Source organism: Rattus norvegicus, chromosome 12 (genome assembly GCF_036323735.1).
Source record: "Rattus norvegicus strain BN/NHsdMcwi chromosome 12, GRCr8, whole genome shotgun sequence".
Classification (NCBI taxonomy): domain Eukaryota; kingdom Metazoa; phylum Chordata; class Mammalia; order Rodentia; family Muridae; genus Rattus; species Rattus norvegicus.
The window spans coordinates 6,349,391-6,368,226 of NC_086030.1; the positions used below are offsets into that span (position 1 = coordinate 6,349,391).

At 52.0% G+C, this 18,836-nt stretch overlaps 2 protein-coding genes across 12 annotated transcripts in view; both read left to right on the forward strand.

Moving 5' to 3' along the window:
• Positions 1–875: 875 nt before the first annotated feature.
• On the forward strand, positions 876–4,969 carry Zfp358 (zinc finger protein 358). The gene is made up of 2 exons (NM_001108328.1): positions 876–1,101; positions 3,165–4,969. The coding sequence occupies exons 1-2, from the start codon at positions 876–878 to the stop codon at positions 4,895–4,897; spliced, it is 1,959 nt and encodes a 652-aa protein (NP_001101798.1). The 3' UTR covers positions 4,898–4,969.
• A 3,491-nt stretch (positions 4,970–8,460) lies between these two features.
• Mcoln1 (mucolipin TRP cation channel 1) overlaps positions 8,461–18,836 on the forward strand; it is a 14,301-nt gene continuing 3,925 nt past the window's right edge. The window contains exons 1-12 of one of the 11 annotated variants that reach the window (XM_006248754.5): positions 8,849–9,070; positions 13,005–13,210; positions 14,334–14,501; positions 14,586–14,751; positions 15,527–15,635; positions 15,892–15,988; positions 16,225–16,324; positions 17,433–17,539; positions 17,653–17,802; positions 17,934–18,035; positions 18,490–18,564; positions 18,710–18,832. In XM_006248754.5, coding sequence (XP_006248816.1) covers positions 8,995–9,070; positions 13,005–13,210; positions 14,334–14,501; positions 14,586–14,751; positions 15,527–15,635; positions 15,892–15,988; positions 16,225–16,324; positions 17,433–17,539; positions 17,653–17,802; positions 17,934–18,035; positions 18,490–18,564; positions 18,710–18,832 — 1,479 coding nt within the window. In that variant the 5' untranslated portion in view covers positions 8,849–8,994. Of the gene's footprint in view, positions 9,071–13,004; positions 13,211–14,333; positions 14,502–14,585; positions 14,752–15,526; positions 15,701–15,891; positions 15,989–16,224; positions 16,325–17,432; positions 17,566–17,652; positions 17,803–17,933; positions 18,042–18,489; positions 18,565–18,709; positions 18,833–18,836 lie in introns of those variants that run through there. The other 10 variants (XM_006248755.5, XR_005491602.2, XM_006248756.5 and 7 more) reach the window with 10 other exon arrangements.

An 18,836-nucleotide genomic window follows, 5' to 3' on the forward strand; every position in this document is an offset into this window, starting at 1 on the left:
CCCACTGAGCCCCCTGGTTAGCCCTCCAACCTTACTTTTTGAGACAGTCTCATAATGACCCTGGCAGCTCACTGATTCAGTTAGAATGGATCCTCTTGCCTCAGACACCTCAAAGCTAGAATTCTCAAAGCTAGACCCACCACTGTCTTTCCACATAGGTGACAAAAGTCTCAAGTCAGGTCTTAAGCTTCTGCAACAAGCAGTTTACTTACTGGGTCACCTCTCTAACCACCAGTCTCACCACAAAACATCTGATACATTCTGATAGCCCTAAACTCTTTTTGAGATAACACTGTATGTTTAAATGGCAGGCTTTCTCAAAGCTCCCCGATCCCCGCTTATGTGTTTGAAACAAGACAGAGAAATGAACAAGAGGACAAGACAAAGACAGGCAGAGACAAAAGAGGGCAGAGGCAGAGAAAATGGCTGGGCCAGAGGCAAAGAAATTAAAAGAGAAAAAAATAGATTCTGGTAGAGATGGAGAAAGAAAAACAGAAGCCTGGAGAGATAGTTCAGCAGGTATAGGCGCACGGCCAAGCATGCAGATCACGGTTCCAATAAAGAGAGAACAGACTCCTGCAAGTTGTCCACTGATTTCCCCATGCGCAACACGGCACGCATAGGCTCGGAATCAAATAATTTTTTAAGGAGATGAAGAAAAAAAGATGGAGAGGAGAGGACAGAATGGAAGATAGATAAACAGATAGAGTCAGGGTTACAGATGGAGAGTCAAGATCAGGGTCGGAGAAGGGGCCGGAAGAGTCACCTAGGATTAGGGTAGAGCGGGCTGGTAGGGTGCAAACAAAGACGAGACGCGCCCCAGCCGGGGTGGCCCTAGCCGGGACAAAGGCTTGGCCCGGGGGGCGGGGGCAGCGATGGCTCCGGCCGCCGAGGGCGCGGGCGAACTACAAGTCCCAGCAGCTCCCGCAGCGGCCCTCGGCCGGCCCCTCTCGCTCCTCGGGAGCGCCTGGCGGGGCCGCTGGGCCGAGGGGGCCGCCAGCGGGGCTGGTGAGCGGTGGGGTTTCCTGCAAGCCTGGGGCGGGGAGACGCCGGCTGGCCAGCCCGAGTGCAGCCAGGCCGGGCAGGGGCGAGGGGCATCGGGTGAGTGACCCCGAAAGCGGATCGGGACGGATTGGGGAAGGCTGGACAAAAGGGGGAGGTGGTTGTGAGGAGACCCCCAACACTAAGGGCAGGGCGCGGGGCGCGGCCCCAGGCTACCTCTATGCACCTCTTGCAGAGTGCATGGTGCCAGCGCTCGACTTGGGGGGTCAAGGTGGCGGATGCGGTGGGAGGGGGGTCCCGAGGAGCTCAGGCCTAGTACGTTTATCCCGCCAACGCCAGGACCACCCCCTAATCTACAGTGAATCTGAGATCCGGATGGGTGGAGGCACCCGCTAGCTTGGGTCCCACAGAGCAGGACAACTCCTTACTTCAAGAGGTGATAGGGGGTTTCTCTCTGGAAACCAAGAGAAGCCTGGGGCATTGTTCTTCCGATGTGGGACTTTATACTCCATAGTGTATATGTGTGTGTCTAGGAGGGAGGTGTCGTGTTACCTCAAGGATCCCAAGAAAAATCCCAGTTATTGTTAGCTTTCACCTCCAGTCTTGGGATGTACAGCCTTGGAAGCCCATTTTTCCCAAGAGATGATCGGGGTGCACCTGCCCTCTCCACAGGGTTTTAATCTAAGAGATAGATGGGAGTTTCCATCCAAGATGGGAGTTCATGAAGCTGCTTCCTTCAAAGGCAATCTAAAAATACCTTGCCTCCAGAAACCTGGGTGGGGGGCCCAGGTATTGCCCACTAATCTCCAGGAGTGGGGCCTGGGTAGAGAAACTGTTGGGGGAACTCCACTCCCTTCTGCGTATTGTCTCCTGGCTTCAAGGTTGGGGTCAGGTAGGTCTCCCCAATCCCCAGGAGCCCAGCCCAACAAAGAGTACACTTAGCCCCAAGGTAGAGGTGTGTTACTCTTTCTCCACGTCTGCTGCTTTCCCCAACACAGTCCTCATACCCTCATCGAGGAGTCTGTGTGTTCAGGAATTCCCTTCCCTGGAGACATTCCTCCTCACCTCTCTTCTGCCCCACCCTCCAGCTCGCTCTAGAACTGCAGAGGGCCCCAGCGATTCTTTTTGCAGGCACATCACCAGGGGGTTAAAATCCACAATCTTCTAGCCAGTTGGAAAATTGCTATAATAACCAATTTCTCCGCCGCCCCCCCCCTCTGGCTGTGGAATTCTTAGTGCTCCTTCCGTCCCTTTCCCTAGGAGAGGGCCACGTATGCACCCCCCCCTTAATTTTGAAAACCGTTATTATTTTGTAGCCCAGGCTGGCCAGATCTGCCAGACTCGTCCTAAAGGTGCTGGGATTACAGATGTGTGCCACCACTGCTAGCTTGGGTTTCCTCTCCCGTGTCCTCTGGTGTAGGAGAGAATGTCTCTCACCCAAGCTGTGAGGTCTAGAATTCTTCGCTGGAAGCAAACAAGGGTCCCTGCAGTTTTCAGAATACTAGAGAATCATTAACTTCCCACCCTTACTGCTACCCATTCAACTTCCGTAAGACAAGCCTCACAAGCCCCCCTCTTTACCAGGAACCTACCACTTAATAAGGTAGGGCAAGAATTCAGACCTTGACCTGAGGAGGAAAAAAGAACCCTGACACCCTTTCCCCCAGATTTAGGCAGTTCAGACCTTAGTACTGCCTTCCATAACACCCAGGTTCCCCCTCGGAGCTCGGGATTGGGCCGGGAATGCATCTCAGATAGTAGAGTGCTCACCACGCAGGAAACCAGCACCACATGAGCTGAATGTGGTTGTGCACTCCCTGTCATTCTACACTCAGGGGGTTGAGGCAGGAGGATTAGAAATTTAAGGTCATCCTTGATTCCGTAATGAGTTGATAGACAACTGGAGCTGCACAAGGCCCTGTTTTTAAACACAAGATCCCAAGATGGCCCCCATCCAGGTTTGAGGTGAAAAGTAAGGGTCCCAATATGTCCCATTAGAATCCTTCTGGTCCAAATCCTGGGTAGGACATGGGTTAGAACTCTTCCTGTGGTTAAAGACAAGAGCAGGAACCATGTACATTCACCAGGGACTTTAGTGTGGCATGGCCAGATCCCTCTCCCCCAGAACCTCCCTCCACCAACCTCCTGTCCTCATACTGCAGATCCCGTTCCGGAATCCGCACGCGGTTCTACTTCCAGGATGAGGCGCTCCGTCCTGGTTAGGAACCCGGGCCACAAGAGTCTTAGGCCCCTTTATGGAGACCTTCCTTCAGACCCAGAAGACCTGGACCCCAGTCCCAAAGCTCCAGATCGTATCTCTGAAAGCCCCGAGCCAGAGCCGGAAGACCTCAACACTGTCTCAGAGGATGGGGACGCCAGCTTAGAAGATCCCGAGCCTGAGGCAGAGGAAGCTCCACCGTCCATGTTGGGGAAGCCAGACTTGGATTCTCGAGATCTGGATCCCACGTCTTCAAGTTTCGACCTGGATCCTGATGTGATTGGCCCGGTGCCACTAGTTCTCGACCCAAGCGATGACACCCTCAGCCCTGCTGCTCCACATGTGGATTCCCTTCCCTCTAGCCTCACTGCCACCCCCGAAATCTTGGCCACCAGCTCAGCGGTGGTGCTTCCTGCCCCTGCCAGTCCACCTCGTCCCTTCTCCTGTCCTGATTGCGGGCGAGCCTTCCGCCGCAGCTCTGGGCTGAGCCAGCACCGACGCACGCACAGTGGAGAGAAGCCTTACCGCTGCCCTGACTGTGGCAAGTCATTCAGCCATGGTGCCACACTGGCCCAACATCGTGGCATCCACACTGGTGCACGGCCCTACCAGTGTGCTGCCTGTGGCAAGGCCTTCGGCTGGCGGTCCACACTGCTCAAGCACCGCAGCAGCCACAGCGGGGAGAAGCCACACCACTGCCCCGTGTGTGGCAAGGCCTTCGGTCACGGCTCGTTGCTGGCCCAGCACCTGCGCACGCACGGTGGCCCTCGCCCCCACAAGTGCCCGGTGTGTGCTAAAGGCTTTGGGCAGGGCTCTGCGCTCCTTAAACACCTGCGCACCCATACAGGCGAGCGCCCTTACCCGTGCCCGCAGTGCGGCAAGGCCTTTGGGCAGAGCTCAGCGTTGCTCCAGCATCAGCGCACCCACACCGCTGAGCGTCCCTATCGCTGTCCCCACTGCGGCAAGGCCTTTGGGCAGAGCTCCAACTTGCAGCACCACCTGCGCATCCACACTGGCGAGCGACCTTACGCCTGCCCACACTGCTCCAAGGCCTTTGGGCAGAGTTCGGCACTCCTACAACACCTCCACGTGCATTCTGGCGAGCGCCCCTACCGTTGTCAGCTCTGCGGCAAGGCCTTTGGCCAAGCCTCCAGCCTCACCAAACATAAGCGTGTGCATGAGGGAGCCGCAGCTGCCGCCGCTGCCGCCGCTGCAGCCGCAGCCGGGCTGGGTCTTGGGCCTGGTTTGAGCCCAGTATCTATGATGAGGCCAGGGCAGATCTCTTTCCTGGGTCCTGATGCTGTTTCTGTGCTGGGATCTGGCCTGGGCCTCAGTTCCGGTGCCAGCCCTGCCCGAAGTTCTGCCCCTACTTCTGTGCTGGGTTCACTCCAAAACCCCCTCCTTCAGACCCACTCAGGATCTGTCTCCAGCCCTGACCTTGTTCTGTCTTCTGACCCTAAGCCAGGCCTTGATGCTGATCCCGATGTGGTACCCAGTCCTGACCAAGAGTTGGATCCCAACCCTAACCCCGATCTTGTCCCCAATCCTGACTCCAGACCCAAGTCCCAAACTGACCCCTATTCTCCCACTCACGACAGTCCCAGCCCAGCCCTTCCAGCTGGAGAAAGTCCCAAGTGGGTAAAGGAGGAAGGGGCCCTGCTGGGGCCTGATGGGTAAAGGGGGCGCTGCGTCTGTGGTGATCTGGGGAAGGTGTGTGCTATGTTCACAGTAAAATCCTCCTGCCTCCTGTCTCTGTGTTGCTTGCCTTTTTTGATTTCTCCTACTGCTGGTGGACATGGAGGGTGTGGTCCAGGCCAGGCAGATCTGCGAAGGCATTCTCTAGGCCTCCTAGCTTACCATACAAGGCCCCACAGAGTGTCTTTCCACCTGTTAATGTTTGCTCTCCCGAGTCTGGTCCTTGTAGTCAGGTCAGTCAGCTTCTGTGGGTGTTTTCCTTAGGTATTTGCTCCTGTGCTGGGATTTCTGGCATGATAATATTCTAGTGGGTTGACCCTAGAGGCTACTAAAGGGGCACCAAAGACAAGCCACTGGATCCCTGGGCTAACCTCCTAGCCCTTGAAAAGCCACAGGATCCCTGGGCTAACCTCCTAGCCCTTGAAAAACCACTGGATCCCTGGGCTAACCTCCAGCCCTTGGAAACCCACTGGATCCCTGGGCTAACCTCCTAGCCCTTGAAAAACCACTGGATCCCTGGGCTAACCTCCAGCCCTTGAAAAACCACTGGATCCCTGGGCTAACCTCCAGCTCTTGAAAAGCCACTGGAGGAGGGGAGGTTGCATATTCGTGTTGCACATTTCATGTGCTTAACACACATCTGCTAGCCAGTGCGGTGGTTCAGGCCTGTCACCTGTCACTCTGGAGGTAGCAGGCAGATTGGACTATGTAGTAAGCCTGTCACGAAAAGCTAGACTACCACTTGGTGATTTATCTTAAAATGTTTATTTTGTTCGGTGTGTATAAATGTTTTGCCTGTATGTACATCTGTGTGCCATGTGCATGCAGGGCCCACATGAAGCGAAAGAAGACATTGGATCCCCTTGAACTGGAGTTACAGATGGCTCCATGATGTGGGTGCTAGGAATTAAACCCAGGTCCTCTGTAAGAGCAGTAAGTGCCCTTTACCACTGAGTCATCTCTTTACACATTTAAAAAGTACACTTTGTGTGTGTGGGTTTCTGTGTGTTTATGTGTTTGTGTGTGTGCATGTTCGTGTGTGGGTTTGTATGTGTTTGTGTGTTTGTGTGTGTGGGTTTGTGTGTGTTTATGTGTTTGTGTGTGTGCATGTTTGTGTGTGGGTGTGGGTTTGTGTGTGTTTATGTGTTTGTGTGTGTGCATGTTTGTGTGGGTGTGGGTTTGTATGTGTTTGTGTGTTTGTGTGTGTGGGTTTGTGTGTGTTTATGTGTTTGTGTGTGTGTGCATGTTTGTGTGTGGGTGTGGGTTTGTGTGTGTTTATGTGTTTGTGTGTGTGCATGTTTGTGTGGGTGTGGGTTTGTATGTGTTTGTGTGTGTCTGTGGGTGGGTTTGTGTGTATGTGTTTGTGTGTGTGTGCAAGTTTGTGTGTGTCTGGGTGTGTTTTTGTGTCTGTGTGTATCTGTGGATGTGTGTTTGTGTCTGTGTGTGTCTATGTGTGCGTGTTTGTGTGTGTGCATGTTTGTGTGTGTGTTTTGTGTGTCTGTGTGCATGCATGTGTGCATGTTTGTGTGTGTTTGTGTGTGTGTGTTTTGTGTGTGTGTCTGTTTGTGTGTGTGTGTTTTGTGTGTGTGTGTGTCTGTGTGGTTTGTGTGTGTGTTTTGTGTATGTATGTGTCTGTGTTTTGTGTGTATGTGTATATGTCTGTGTGTGTGTGTGTGTGTGTGTGTGTGTGTGTGTGCGCCATAGCATCTGTGTGTGGAGTCGATAACTTTCAGGGGTTAGTTTTCCTACCGTGAAGGTTTTGGGTATTGAACTCAAGTCATCAATCAGGTTTGGCAGCAAGTGCCTTTACCTAATGAGCCATCTACCAGCTTGCTTTATTTTGTTTACATTTTTATTTTATGTGTGTGAGTGTTTTGCCTGCATCTTTTATTGTGTAAGTGCACTGTGTGCTTGCCTGATGCCTCTCTGGAAGCCAAAGGATGGTGCTGGGTTCCTTGAACTGGAGCTATGGGCAGCTGTGGACTGACTGTCATGTGGGTCCTGTGTTTAACCATTGAATCCATCTTGTCACCTCATTTGTTCGTTTATTTCTTTATTGAAATAGGGTCCCGTTTTGTAACCCAGGCTGGCCTAGACCTTACGATGTAGTCCAGGCTTGCCCGTTTCCTGAGTGCTGGCATTACAGGTCTTAACCACCATGCCCTAATAAACACCTAATACTGAGGTCTCAGAAGGAAGCGAGACGGGCACACTTTGGACACTGCTAGTTTAGAAATATCTCAGAACCAAGGACAGAGGGTGGAACACTAAAGCCACAGCAGGATTTCTAATTTCGATGGAAGAAAAGGTTTTTCCTTTGTTTAGGGGGAAGAATATCACAACACAGACCTAGCTGATCTCAAAATCCATCTTCTGAATAGCCCAATATGCTCTCTCTGTGTGTGTGTGTGTGTGTGTGTGTGTGTGTGTGTGTGTGTGTTGGCAGCCTATGTAATTGTAGGTGTGGGTGCCAGTGCTTGTGTGTGTATGTATACACATAGAGGCAAGGGATCCAGGTTGGTGCCTTTCCTCAATTCTTCGCTTTTTTTTATTTTTATAATTTTATTTTCCTTATTTATTAGCTTTCAGGTAAGTCTGTGTCGCATAACTGTGACTTTGGAGGTCAGAAGAGGACATTGTATCTAGTGGAACTGGAATTATAGACGGTTGTCAGCTGCCATGTGGTTGCTGGGAATTGAACTCTAGTCCTCTACAAGAACCAGTCCTCCTAACTGATTAGCTATCTCTTCAGCCCCTCACTTTTATCCTGGAGTTCACAGACTGGCTAGACTAGCTGGGCCCGGTCCCCACTGACCCTCTCATCCCTGTCTCCTCAATGCTGGGATTAGAGGTACCAGAACTCAGTTTTTACATGAATTCCAGGGCTTTGAATTCAGGTCTTCATGCTTTCGTGGTAAGCACGAGCCACTGAACCACCTCCCTGAGGTGATGTACTGAGCAATCTCCCTAGCCTCGATGCCTGGCCTTGGAGACAGTATAACGCTTACTGACATTACAGACTGCATGGGCCATCGAGCCTTGTTTCCACAGCGCTGGGGATTGGTCCCCGTCTGTGAATTTTGAGCAAGCAGCCTATCAAATGGGTTACACATCCCCAGCACTGTAAGACGATCTTGAATTACTTTATTTAATCCTTTATACAGCTCTGGGAAGCAGGTAACTCTGGGGGATTCCTGTTTTGCAAAACAGAGGATAATTTTAGTTTATTATTAATAATAATAAAAGGAAATAGAACACGCAGTTTAAGGCACCGTGGAAAGTTTTGAAGTGATGGTGAGATTTAAACTCGAATTGCCTTCCCTGCAGAACCTGTGTTTCTAACTATCAAGTTCCAAGCAAGACTGTCCTAGAGAGGTGAATGGCAGAAGATGGAAGCTAGACCAGTAGTCAGTTTAAGTGGGAAGTTTTCTGGTCATTGCAAAGCCATGGGAAGCCACTAGGAGGTTCTAGAAGCTAGACATTCTTTGGAGGTCCTTCTGGGTTCTCTGTAGGCGGAGGCTGACAGTAAAAGATAGTACCGAGGCTGTTGCAGTGTGCAGAAAGGCCAATGGCTTTGGACTGTTAAAAAATGGTTCTATTTGGTTTAGGAAATACAGTTTGCTTGTAGGTCAGATAGGAGACAGAAAAGTTTTCTGGGAGTAGAGGGGAGGATATTTTCGGCTTAGGACGTCGGATCATCACCGGACACCATTCATGCTCTGGACACAGGAGTTACAAGGCTGACGCCGAGCCAGATCGAATCCAGCCCCTGCCACACCTAGAAGCCACCAGGTCTCTCAGACCTTTTTGTTATATTTGGAATCGGCACTAGGACCGCGCGACTGTCTTTAGTCCTCGAGAGGCCAGCTATGGACGCATGCGCACTGCTGGGAGGTTCTGCCCAGCCCCCTTAGACAGCGTCAAGCTTGTCACGTGTTCGACCCAGGCGCCCCGCTCACGTGACCGCGGCGCATGTCAGCTGATGCCGGAGGGTTTGAAGCGGCGCCGGGAGGGAGCGAGGCCGCAGTGACCGCGGTGCGCGCACGGACCCGCCCGCATCCCGCGCTCACCGTGCGGCCATGGCCACCGCGGCGGGCCGGCGCGGCTCAGGTGAGCGCGGGCGGCGGGAGGGCGCGCCCGGCTCCGCGACTTCAGGTGACGAGCGCCCAGCCTTCCGCTCCAGTCCAGTGCAGGGAGATGGGCATTCGGCTTCTGGAACCTGGGCGGCGGGTGGGCACCAGCATCTCCTACCCCGGGCAGAATGCTTCTACCAATCCTTGAATCTGGGCGTCGCGTGGGCATCGACATACCTGACCTTGGGCGGCGAATGTCCTGGTTAATGTTCTGAAGCTCAGTGCGGACTTCTCAGCGTTCCTATGGGAGATTGATGATGCTTCCTAGAACCTGGGCAGTGGGTGCGCATCTCCGACCTTGGACGTCAATCGCTCAACTTTCTGTTCCAAAAGTCCAATGCGGACTTCTCAGATGCTCCATAAGGGAGAGATGGGCAGATGGCTCCCAGACCCTGGGCTTCCAGTTCTCAAGTTTTTCAAGTCCCCATGGGGTGGGGGGGAGACAGAGACACAATCGCATCCTAGAACCTGGGTGGTGGGTGGATACCAACAACATCTCTAGCCTCAAGTGGACAGATGGCGTAGTACCCAGAACCCAGGTTGTAGATGGTTACTAGCATCTCTTGGCCTCAGGCAGTGAGGTTCTACAGTTCCAAGAACTGAGTGGTGGCTGGACACCATCTCCTCCAGCCTCTTGCACCAAGCTCTCCATTTTCCCATTGAAGTGTAGTGCAGACTTATGGAGGAGAGGTGGGCAGTTGGAACCAGTGGGCGGGCCCCAGCCTTTAAATGTCTGCAGAGAGCTTTTTGTTGTTGATGATGATTCTAAAGGCCCGTGCACTTAGTTGCGTAAGATTCTCCAATTTAAGAGGGCAGGACTCCTGAATCCCACCCTCCACCTGCCTTGTGCTGGGATACTAAGCATGTGTCACCATGGATGGCTGTATTATTGTAATTACGTAGCATTTCTTTCCAGGGTTTGTGACCTGTAAGAGTGTTGCCTTCCCCAAACTAGTCTCTTCTCAGTTTGTAAACAGGCAGCAGGCAGGCAGCCAGCTTCTCCCATGAGGAAACTATGTGAAGCCCAAGGTTTTGTCAGTGGTAGTTTGGTTGTGTTTGGATCAGGGTCTTATTCTGTAGACCCTGAACTTCTTTTACTTTTGTTTTTGTCTGTTTTGAAACAGAGTCTATGTAGCCCTGGCAGTTGTAGAATTCTTAGGTCTGCCTTCCTTGGCCTCCAGAATTCTGCCAGACTTGAACCTGTGATACTCCTTCCTCAGCCTGAGTACTGAGATTAGAGGCCTAATCCAGGCTTTCTCCTCCTCTTCCTCTCCTCCTTCTGGATTGACCCTAGGCCTGTGTACCACAGTACTGCTGACCTATGTCAAAAAAAAAAAAAAAAGTTCCAGTTGCTTGGTTTGCTAGAATTCTATATGACAGTAGCCTGCACAGGGAAGCTGGCTCCCCTAAACACTGGCAGGAAGACTGCTGGAGGGACGGCCTCCACGAACTAGGGGACTAAACTACAGCTCCTCAAACCCATGCCGTCTTGCCTTCCTAAAACGAGATTGCGTGCCCCCAGCTTCCAGACTTGTCACTGAGAGATCTGGGATGACATCTCGTGTTGATCTCCACTGTGTGTCGGCTGCAGACACTCGTGTGGGAGTCCCGGCTGCTCGTTAAGCTATGGTCTTACTAGGGAGTCACAGCCTCCCTTTCGGCTCTCCTCCCTACCAGCTTGTAAACAAGCTCACCTAGACTAAAAAGGGAGGAGCCAGGTCGGAACCACAAGTAGTGACATGGCCCAGCCTACTCCTGGCAGCTTTGGGCCTGGAAGAATGGTTCACGGATAGAATGCATGTTCCTCAGATCTAGCTCTGCATTGAAGAATGGGTTATTTGCCGGTTGGTCTGGCAGGATTCTCGAAGTAGTTTCTGGATCTCAGCCTTGGGGCCAGATGGTTTTAATTTCTACTTTCTGGATGAGTTGAGTGAGGTGGACAGAGTCTGGAATTTGGCTTTTGGCTGTGGGATTCCCAGAACTTGGCTCCCTGAAGGGTGGTGAAGTCAGTTGACTGCAGAGGACAACCCGTAGGAATTCGCCCCCTCCTACTCTGTGGGTCCCAGGGATTGGACTCAGGGTGTCATGTTTGGCAACAAGCATCTTTACCTACTGCTCCACCTTGCCAGCCCCTGTTTTTGGGGGTTCTTTTGGATCAGGCTCTAACCCAACCTGTCCTGTGTTTTGCTATGTAGTTCAGGCAAGCCTTGAACTTCTATGAACTCTGAGTGCCAGGTTTACCTGAGTCATCATGTCAGCCCTTATTGTTAATGTCGGACCTGTGGCCTGGGATGGGCTGGTTTCTGATGAGTTCAAAGGTTACTCTTGGGGGAATTTGTCCTGAGAACACTGGGATTTAGGCCCAGCTCTGTGCTAACTACCTGTAGGCTGGAGTTTGGGTAAGTTTAGGGGCCTTGCCAAACCCTCCAAGAAGCTAGCCATCCCAGCTGCCCCTTCTCCCACAAGAGAACTGGTGGATTTGTTATGGCTAGACTCAATCCAGGCTCTGTGGTAAAGACTTTCTGATTATTGAGTTCTTAGCTTATGGAGGATACGGTTGCTTCATTTGGACGATGAGGTTGAGGCTCAGCGAGGAGACTCAGCTTAGGTTGTCAGGCTTGGTAGCAAACATCTTTACTGTCTGAGCCACCTTACTGCCATCTGTTAAGGTGCAAACGTGGGACAAATGGCCAAGGTGCCTGTTTAACATATCAAGGCAGACATTGGCCTCCTGGTTCATCCCTCAGTCCCTACCTGTGACAGGACCTTACTGGCTTGAATACCCCACCCTTCCTTTAACCTCTGGGCTGCTTTTCTCCCAGCTGCCCTTCCTTATATAATCCAACTATTTCAGTTACTTTCTTTTAGGCCTCCTGACGGCTGCATCTGGTTCCCTTCTCTTCCTCCTCCTTTCCCCTTCCCCTCTACCTCGACTCTCCCAGATGCCCCTGCATTTGGCTGTGTTCTCCCACATACCTATAATGGACTTTCTCCCCCACCATACGTAGGGACAGTCATATCCTTTCCTTTTCCTTCTTCTTTCTTTTTTTTTTTTTTTTCATTCACCTACCCTTACCCCCTCCTTTCTCCTTAAGACAGAATCCTAGGCTGGCCTAGGACACGTATGTAGCTGAGGATGACCTTGAACTCTGACCCCCGTCTCTGCCCTCACAAGTACGAGGATTATAGACATGCGTCATGCCAGGCTCTTTCCTTCTTTCTCTCACTGTATGGACCGTGCTGGCCTAGAACTTGTAATCCTCGTGCCTCCACCTTCCAGTGTTGGGATTACAAGTTTGTGCCTTCTCCCCGTTCTACCTACCTCCTTCCCACTTGTCTTTCTGGTCTTGCCAAGGTCTCGTGTATCGAAAGATGGACTCGATTTTGTGATCCTCCTGCTTCTAGCTCCCAGGAGCTGGGGTTTCAGGTGTGCGCCACTGTGCTCAGTTTATTACGTGCTGGGATTGGACTCAGAACTTTGTACGTTCTAGGCGAGCACCGTACCAACTGGGCAGCCTTTTTATTTTTTTAAATACTTACTACATTTACGTATTGTGTGTGAACGTGCGCTTGTGAGTTCTCTCCTTCCGCCACGTGGGTTCAGACGATCAAACTCAGGTTGTCAGGCTTGAGGACAAACGTGTTACCTATTGAGCCATCTTGCAGTTTTTCTTTTGCATTCTTCCTCTCCAGTAGAATTGGTAGAGGCAGGCTGGAGAGGTGGCTCAGTGGTTAAGAGCACCGACTGCTCTTCCAGAGGTCCTGAGTTCAAATCCCAGCAACCACATGGTGGCTCACAACCATCTGCAGTGAGATCCGATGTGCTCTCACTGACAGTGACAGTGTACTTATGTATAATAAATTAAAAAAAGAAGAATTGGCGGAGGCTTGCTGGTGATGGAAGCAGAGGACATTGTCCACCGCTGACCTTCTACTGTCCTTTTCCGTTCTTTTAGAGACCGAGCAATTGCTGACCCCCAATCCTGGGTATGGGACCCAGGCGGGGACCTCACCAGCCCCCACAACCCCCCCAGAAGAGGAAGACCTCCGCCGCCGCCTCAAGTACTTTTTTATGAGTCCATGTGACAAGTTCCGGGCCAAAGGTCGCAAGCCCTGCAAGTTGATGCTGCAGGTGGTCAAGATCTTGGTGGTCACTGTGCAGGTGAGACCAGCCAGGCAGGACCTTGGCCAGATGCCACCATCGCCACTGTTTTCCTCTTAGAGTGGCCCCTTGCTGCCATGTAATGGTAATGACAGTGTGTTACCAGTCAGGAAGAAGTCCGAGATTTGTGGTCAGTAACTCTTTTTAGCTCCCAGAAGCACTGGCCGTTCTCTCCTCCATTGTATACCCAAAATGCCCCTGAGACTCACACGTTATTGTGTAAAGTTACCCAGTGGCTGAGCACAGGACAAATGGGATTTGAATCCAGTCAATGTCATGTTGTCCTCTCTGATCTCCCCTCAGCAAAAGCAGACCACTAACATTACCTATCCCGGAGGCGTGGGTTTAGGACACACGCCTTCAATCAGTAAGCATGGATTGACCATTCATTCACCACTTCTGTGAGGTATACTAGTCCCCGCCTTGTGCTGAGGGCTGGGTTTTATGTCAGCTTGATACAAGCTAGAGTCATCAGACAGGAGGGAACTTGACTGAGAAAATGCCTCCATAAGATCACACTGTAGGTAAGCCTATTGGGCATTTTCTTAATTCCTGACTGGCTGGGGAGGGCCAAGCTCACTGTTGGTGAGGCCATTCCTGGGATAGTGGTCCTGGGTAAGTCATGAAGAGCAAGCCAGTAAGCAGCACCCCTCCATGGCCTCTGCATCAGCTCCTACCCCCAGGTTCCCGCCCTATTTGAGTTCTTGTCCTGACTTCCTTCAATAATGAACTGTGATGTGAAAGTGTAAAAATAAACCCTTCCCTCCCCAAGCTGCCTTTGGTCGTGGTGTCCATCACAATAGCGACCCTAAGACAGCTGGGCATATGGTTCAGCTGGGAGAGTGCCTGCCTGGCATGCATGAAGCCCTGGGTTCCATTCCAGGATTGCATAAACTTGTTGTGGGGTGCACCTGTCATCCCAGCATTTGGGAGATGAAGGCAGGAAGATTAGGAGCTCAAAGGTATCTTTGACTGCACAGTGAGTTACAGGCTATCCCGTGCAGTGCCACTGGGGCCTTGTCTCACCTCAGGGGACATCTCTTGGACTCCCTTTTCCCTCTTCCTCTCCCTGTGCCTTACTGAGTTGTGCCATCAAGGCCAACCTCTGGCTTCTTCTTGGCAGCTCATTCTCTTTGGACTCAGCAACCAGCTGGTGGTGACATTCCGGGAAGAGAACACCATTGCCTTCCGACACCTCTTCCTGCTGGGTTACTCTGATGGGTCTGATGACACCTTTGCGGCCTACACACGGGAGCAGCTCTACCAAGCCATCTTCTATGCTGTGGACCAGGTATAGCGAGCACGCGTCAGGGGTTTGGGGGAGAACTGGATTGAACAAGTGGAGCTGACAGATTCTCCCCTTCTCTACCTGTAGTACCTGACACTACCCGAGATATCCCTGGGCCGGTATGCCTATGTCCGTGGTGGGGGCGGGCCTTGGGCCAATGGCTCAGCTCTGGCTCTCTGCCAGCGATATTACCACCGTGGCCATGTGGACCCAGCCAACGATACCTTTGACATTGATCCAAGGGTAGTCACTGGTGAGTAGTCAGGGCAGGGCCTAACTGTTGGGTGTGTAGGCTTCTGGGATTAAAATCCTGACATCGAGGGTTCAGAGATTAGTCTCAGCAGTAGAGAGCCTGCCTAGAATCCCCCAGTGAGGGCCTGGGGTATGGTTCAGAGGTAGATGTCTTGCCTAGAATTCCACAGTGAGGGGCTAATGGCAAGGCTGTGGATGGGGGGAAAAGCAGAGAAAAAGAAGGAAAAAGATCTAAAATCTTGACCTTGTCACTTGCACGTCTGTGTGATCGGATTGCATAACCGAGAATTATTTGTCATGTGCAGTGTGTGCTTAGTGGAGTGCACGACCTAAGAAGAGCTGGGAATTATTAATGTCATCTGCTCACTGAGTGTCTGGAGGGCCTGTGGAACACTCTGGTCTTTATAGAGAAGAGAGATCCTGCCCTCCCTGCACGGCACCGAGAGGTTAAATGAAGGGGCGGGCTGAAGGCATAGCTCTAGTGGACTCTGGCCTAGCACATGGATTCTATGCTTGATCCCTAGGGTTAGAAAGGAGCAGTAAAGTATAGAGAGGGAGTTAAAACAGGGAGAAGGGGGTTGGGGATTTAGCTCAGTGGTAGAGCGCTTGCCTAGCAAGCGCAAGGCCCTGGGTTCGGTCCCCAGCTCCGAAAAAAAGAAAAAGAAAAAAAAAAAAAAAAAGAAAAAAAAAACAGGGAGAAAGCCCAACAGGACCGTAGGAGAGCAGCCCAGGCCTCCCTGTCCCCTGAGTCCTTTTGTATGATGTCATGTCCTCAGACTGTATCCAGGTGGATCCTCCTGACAGACCTCCTGACATCCCCAGTGAGGACTTGGACTTCTTGGATGGCAGCACCAGTTACAAGAACATCACATTGAAATTCCACAAGTACTGCCCTTTTCTCTTGAGGGGGCTGATTCTTTGAGGGGCTCAAGGGTCCGGCTGAGGATGGGGTGAGTGGAGTGGCCAGAGTCCAAACACTGGAGCTCAGGCCACTTTCATGGAGTTGATAGGGGACAGGGCCCTCACCCAGTGACCTAGTGGGTCGCCGAGGGAGCCATTTCCTCTGTTAGCTGCAGAGTCAGCGTGGGATGGGAGTGGCTGACATTGGACCCCTGCCCCTCACCTAAGCCTCCCCCAACAGGCTGATCAACGTCACCATCCACTTCCAACTGAAGACAATTAACCTGCAGAGCCTCATCAACAACGAGATCCCTGACTGTTACACCTTCAGTATCCTGGTGAGCAACTGGGTGACCCTCTGCCCCAATCCCCCTGCATGCTTGAGGGCTTCAGGTAGTCTCAGGTACTATGGTCAAGATGTTATGACAGTGATGGGTACAGGGACATGGGTCGGCTGTCGTGGGGGCCGGGGATGGGTACGAGAGTGATGGGGTGAGGCCGGGATGGATTGGCTGTCATGAGAGCTGAGGTGGTTGCTTGGGCTGCTCCAGCTTACTCTGCCTCACCCCTTCAGATCACATTTGACAATAAAGCACACAGTGGGCGAATCCCCATCCGCCTGGAGACCCAGACCCACATCCAGGAGTGTAAACACCCCAGTGTCTCCAGACACGGTAAACCCTCCCATCCTCAGACCCCCATTACCCCAAGATTAGTCCTGACTCTCCAGACACTTCTTGGGCCTCAGATAGTACTGTCCAGGGGCCCCTGCTATTCATGACTTGTCTGTGACCCCCGGCCAGTGTTGACTAGGCATCTGGACGGTGTAGGGGTATCCCGGATATCTTAGTTAGGGTTTCCATTGCTGTGAAGAGATACCATGACTGTCATTTAATTGGGGCTGGCTTACAGTTTCAGAGGTTCAGTCTATTACCATCATGGCAGGGAAGCATGGCAGCATCCAGGCAGACTTGGAGCTGGAAGGAGAGTTCTACATCTTGATCCAAAGGCAGCTAGGAGGAGACTCTGTTCTGCAGGCAGCCAGGAGGAGGGTCTCTTCTGCACTAAGTAGAGTTTAAGCACTAGGAGACCTCAAAGCCCACTTACATGGTGACACATTTCCTCCAACAATGCCACACCCCAATAATGCCATTTCCCGTGGGCCAGGCATATCCAAAGCCCCACAGTGGGCCTGGTCAAGTCCATCCCAAGGAACCAGACCTGTAATCCTAGTATTTAGGCAGTTGATGTAGGGTACTCACAAATTCAAAGTCTTCCTGGGCAATTTTGAGAGACCTTGTCTCAATACAAAATGTAAAATGGTGGCCGGGGATGTAGCCTAGTGGTTTCCTACCTGTTCAAAGCCTTAGGTTTAATTCCCAGTACTGTAAATAAATAAGTAAATATTTTCCTATAATCACAGCACAAGGAGCTCAAAGTCATCCTGGTCTACATGTAATGAATCCCAGGTTACCTTGGGTTATGTGAGACCTTGTCCAAAAATAAAACAAAATGGGCCGGAGAATAATTCTAGCAGATGTGAGGCCCCGTGTTCAATTCTCATTGCTTTGAAAACATTTTCAAAAATTCTTTTTCCTGTAACCCCAGTATGAACTTAAGACCAGCCTTGGGTACATTGTAAGTGTGGGGTCCGCCTAGGATATTGAGATCCGTCTCCGAGACAAACAACAAAACAAGCTGGAGTTGTATTTCAGTGGCAGAGCACTCATCTCAACACCACGCTGCTCTGTACCAGTGATGGAAGCCACCCCTTTCTTGTAGGAGACAACAGCTTCCGGCTTCTGTTTGATGTGGTGGTCATCCTCACCTGCTCCCTGTCCTTCCTGCTGTGTGCCCGCTCACTGCTCCGTGGCTTCCTGCTGCAGAACGTGAGGCCCTGGTGTCACGAGCGCTGGTGCCCGCCTTGCCCAGCCCTGGGGCCGTGGTGTGGGGTGATGGCCTAGGAGTTCTAGACAGACCCTCACCTGGACTCCTTCCATAGGAGTTTGTTGTATTCATGTGGCGGCGGCGGGGCCGGGAAATCAGCCTCTGGGAACGGCTGGAGTTTGTCAATGGCTGGTACATCCTGCTGGTCACCAGTGACGTGCTTACCATCTCGGGGACTATCATGAAGATTGGCATTGAGGCAAAGGTGTGACTCCCATCAGTGACCTGTTCTTGGGGCCCTGTGTCTCTGTCTCCAGGTCCTCGCCTACTCGGGGACCACCCCCACCTCCCAGGTAGAGCACAGCCTGTGGGTTGACTCCTTGCTTCTGCCCACAGAACCTAGCCAGCTATGATGTCTGCAGCATCCTCCTGGGTACCTCCACTCTGCTGGTCTGGGTTGGTGTCATTCGCTACCTGACATTTTTCCACAAGTACAATGTGAGTGTCCTGTGCCTGAGCCCCGCCTGGGCAGAATCTGCCCTGTGCCCCTCAAATAAACCCAGACACACAAAACAGTCCCTAGTTCCCGCCAATCAGGGACTCACCACAAGACTTTCTTTGCTTTGCTTTGTAAACCAGGTTGGTCTTGAATTCAAAGATCTGCCAGCCTCTGTCTCTGGAGTGCTGGCACTAAAGGTATGCGCGTGGCGCTCTTATTTTAAAGACAAAAGTTTTTGTAGCCCAGGTTGGCCTTCCTTTCTAGTTAAGGATGACCCTGAACTCCACGTCTTCCTCTCTTTGACCTCCCCAGTGCCAGAATGACAGCTGTGTCACCGTGCTTAGCTCTGTGTAGTGCCGGGGATTGAACTCAAGTCCCTGTGCATACTAGGCCCTCTACGATTGAGCTACATTACCAAACCACCACTCTCTTTCCTTTACCCACCTACCACAGACACACGAGTCTTTGTACCAGGGCAGGACCACGGGAGCCTGTCCCTACCTGCCCATCCAGCTGAGTCCAGCTGTGGTATGTTCTAGGCTCCTCCCAGGTGGGTCCTGCCCTGTGTGAACTCTCAACAGCCCCTCTGACATCAGTGAGGCCTTCCCTGCCACTTGAGGGCTAGTCAAGTTGTGGCCGTTGCTTTCACTGTGGTCCCCTTGCCCTTCCGCAGATCCTGATTGCCACGTTGCGAGTGGCACTGCCCAGTGTCATGCGTTTCTGCTGCTGTGTGGCTGTCATCTACCTGGGCTATTGCTTCTGCGGCTGGATTGTCCTGGGACCCTACCATGTGAAGGTAT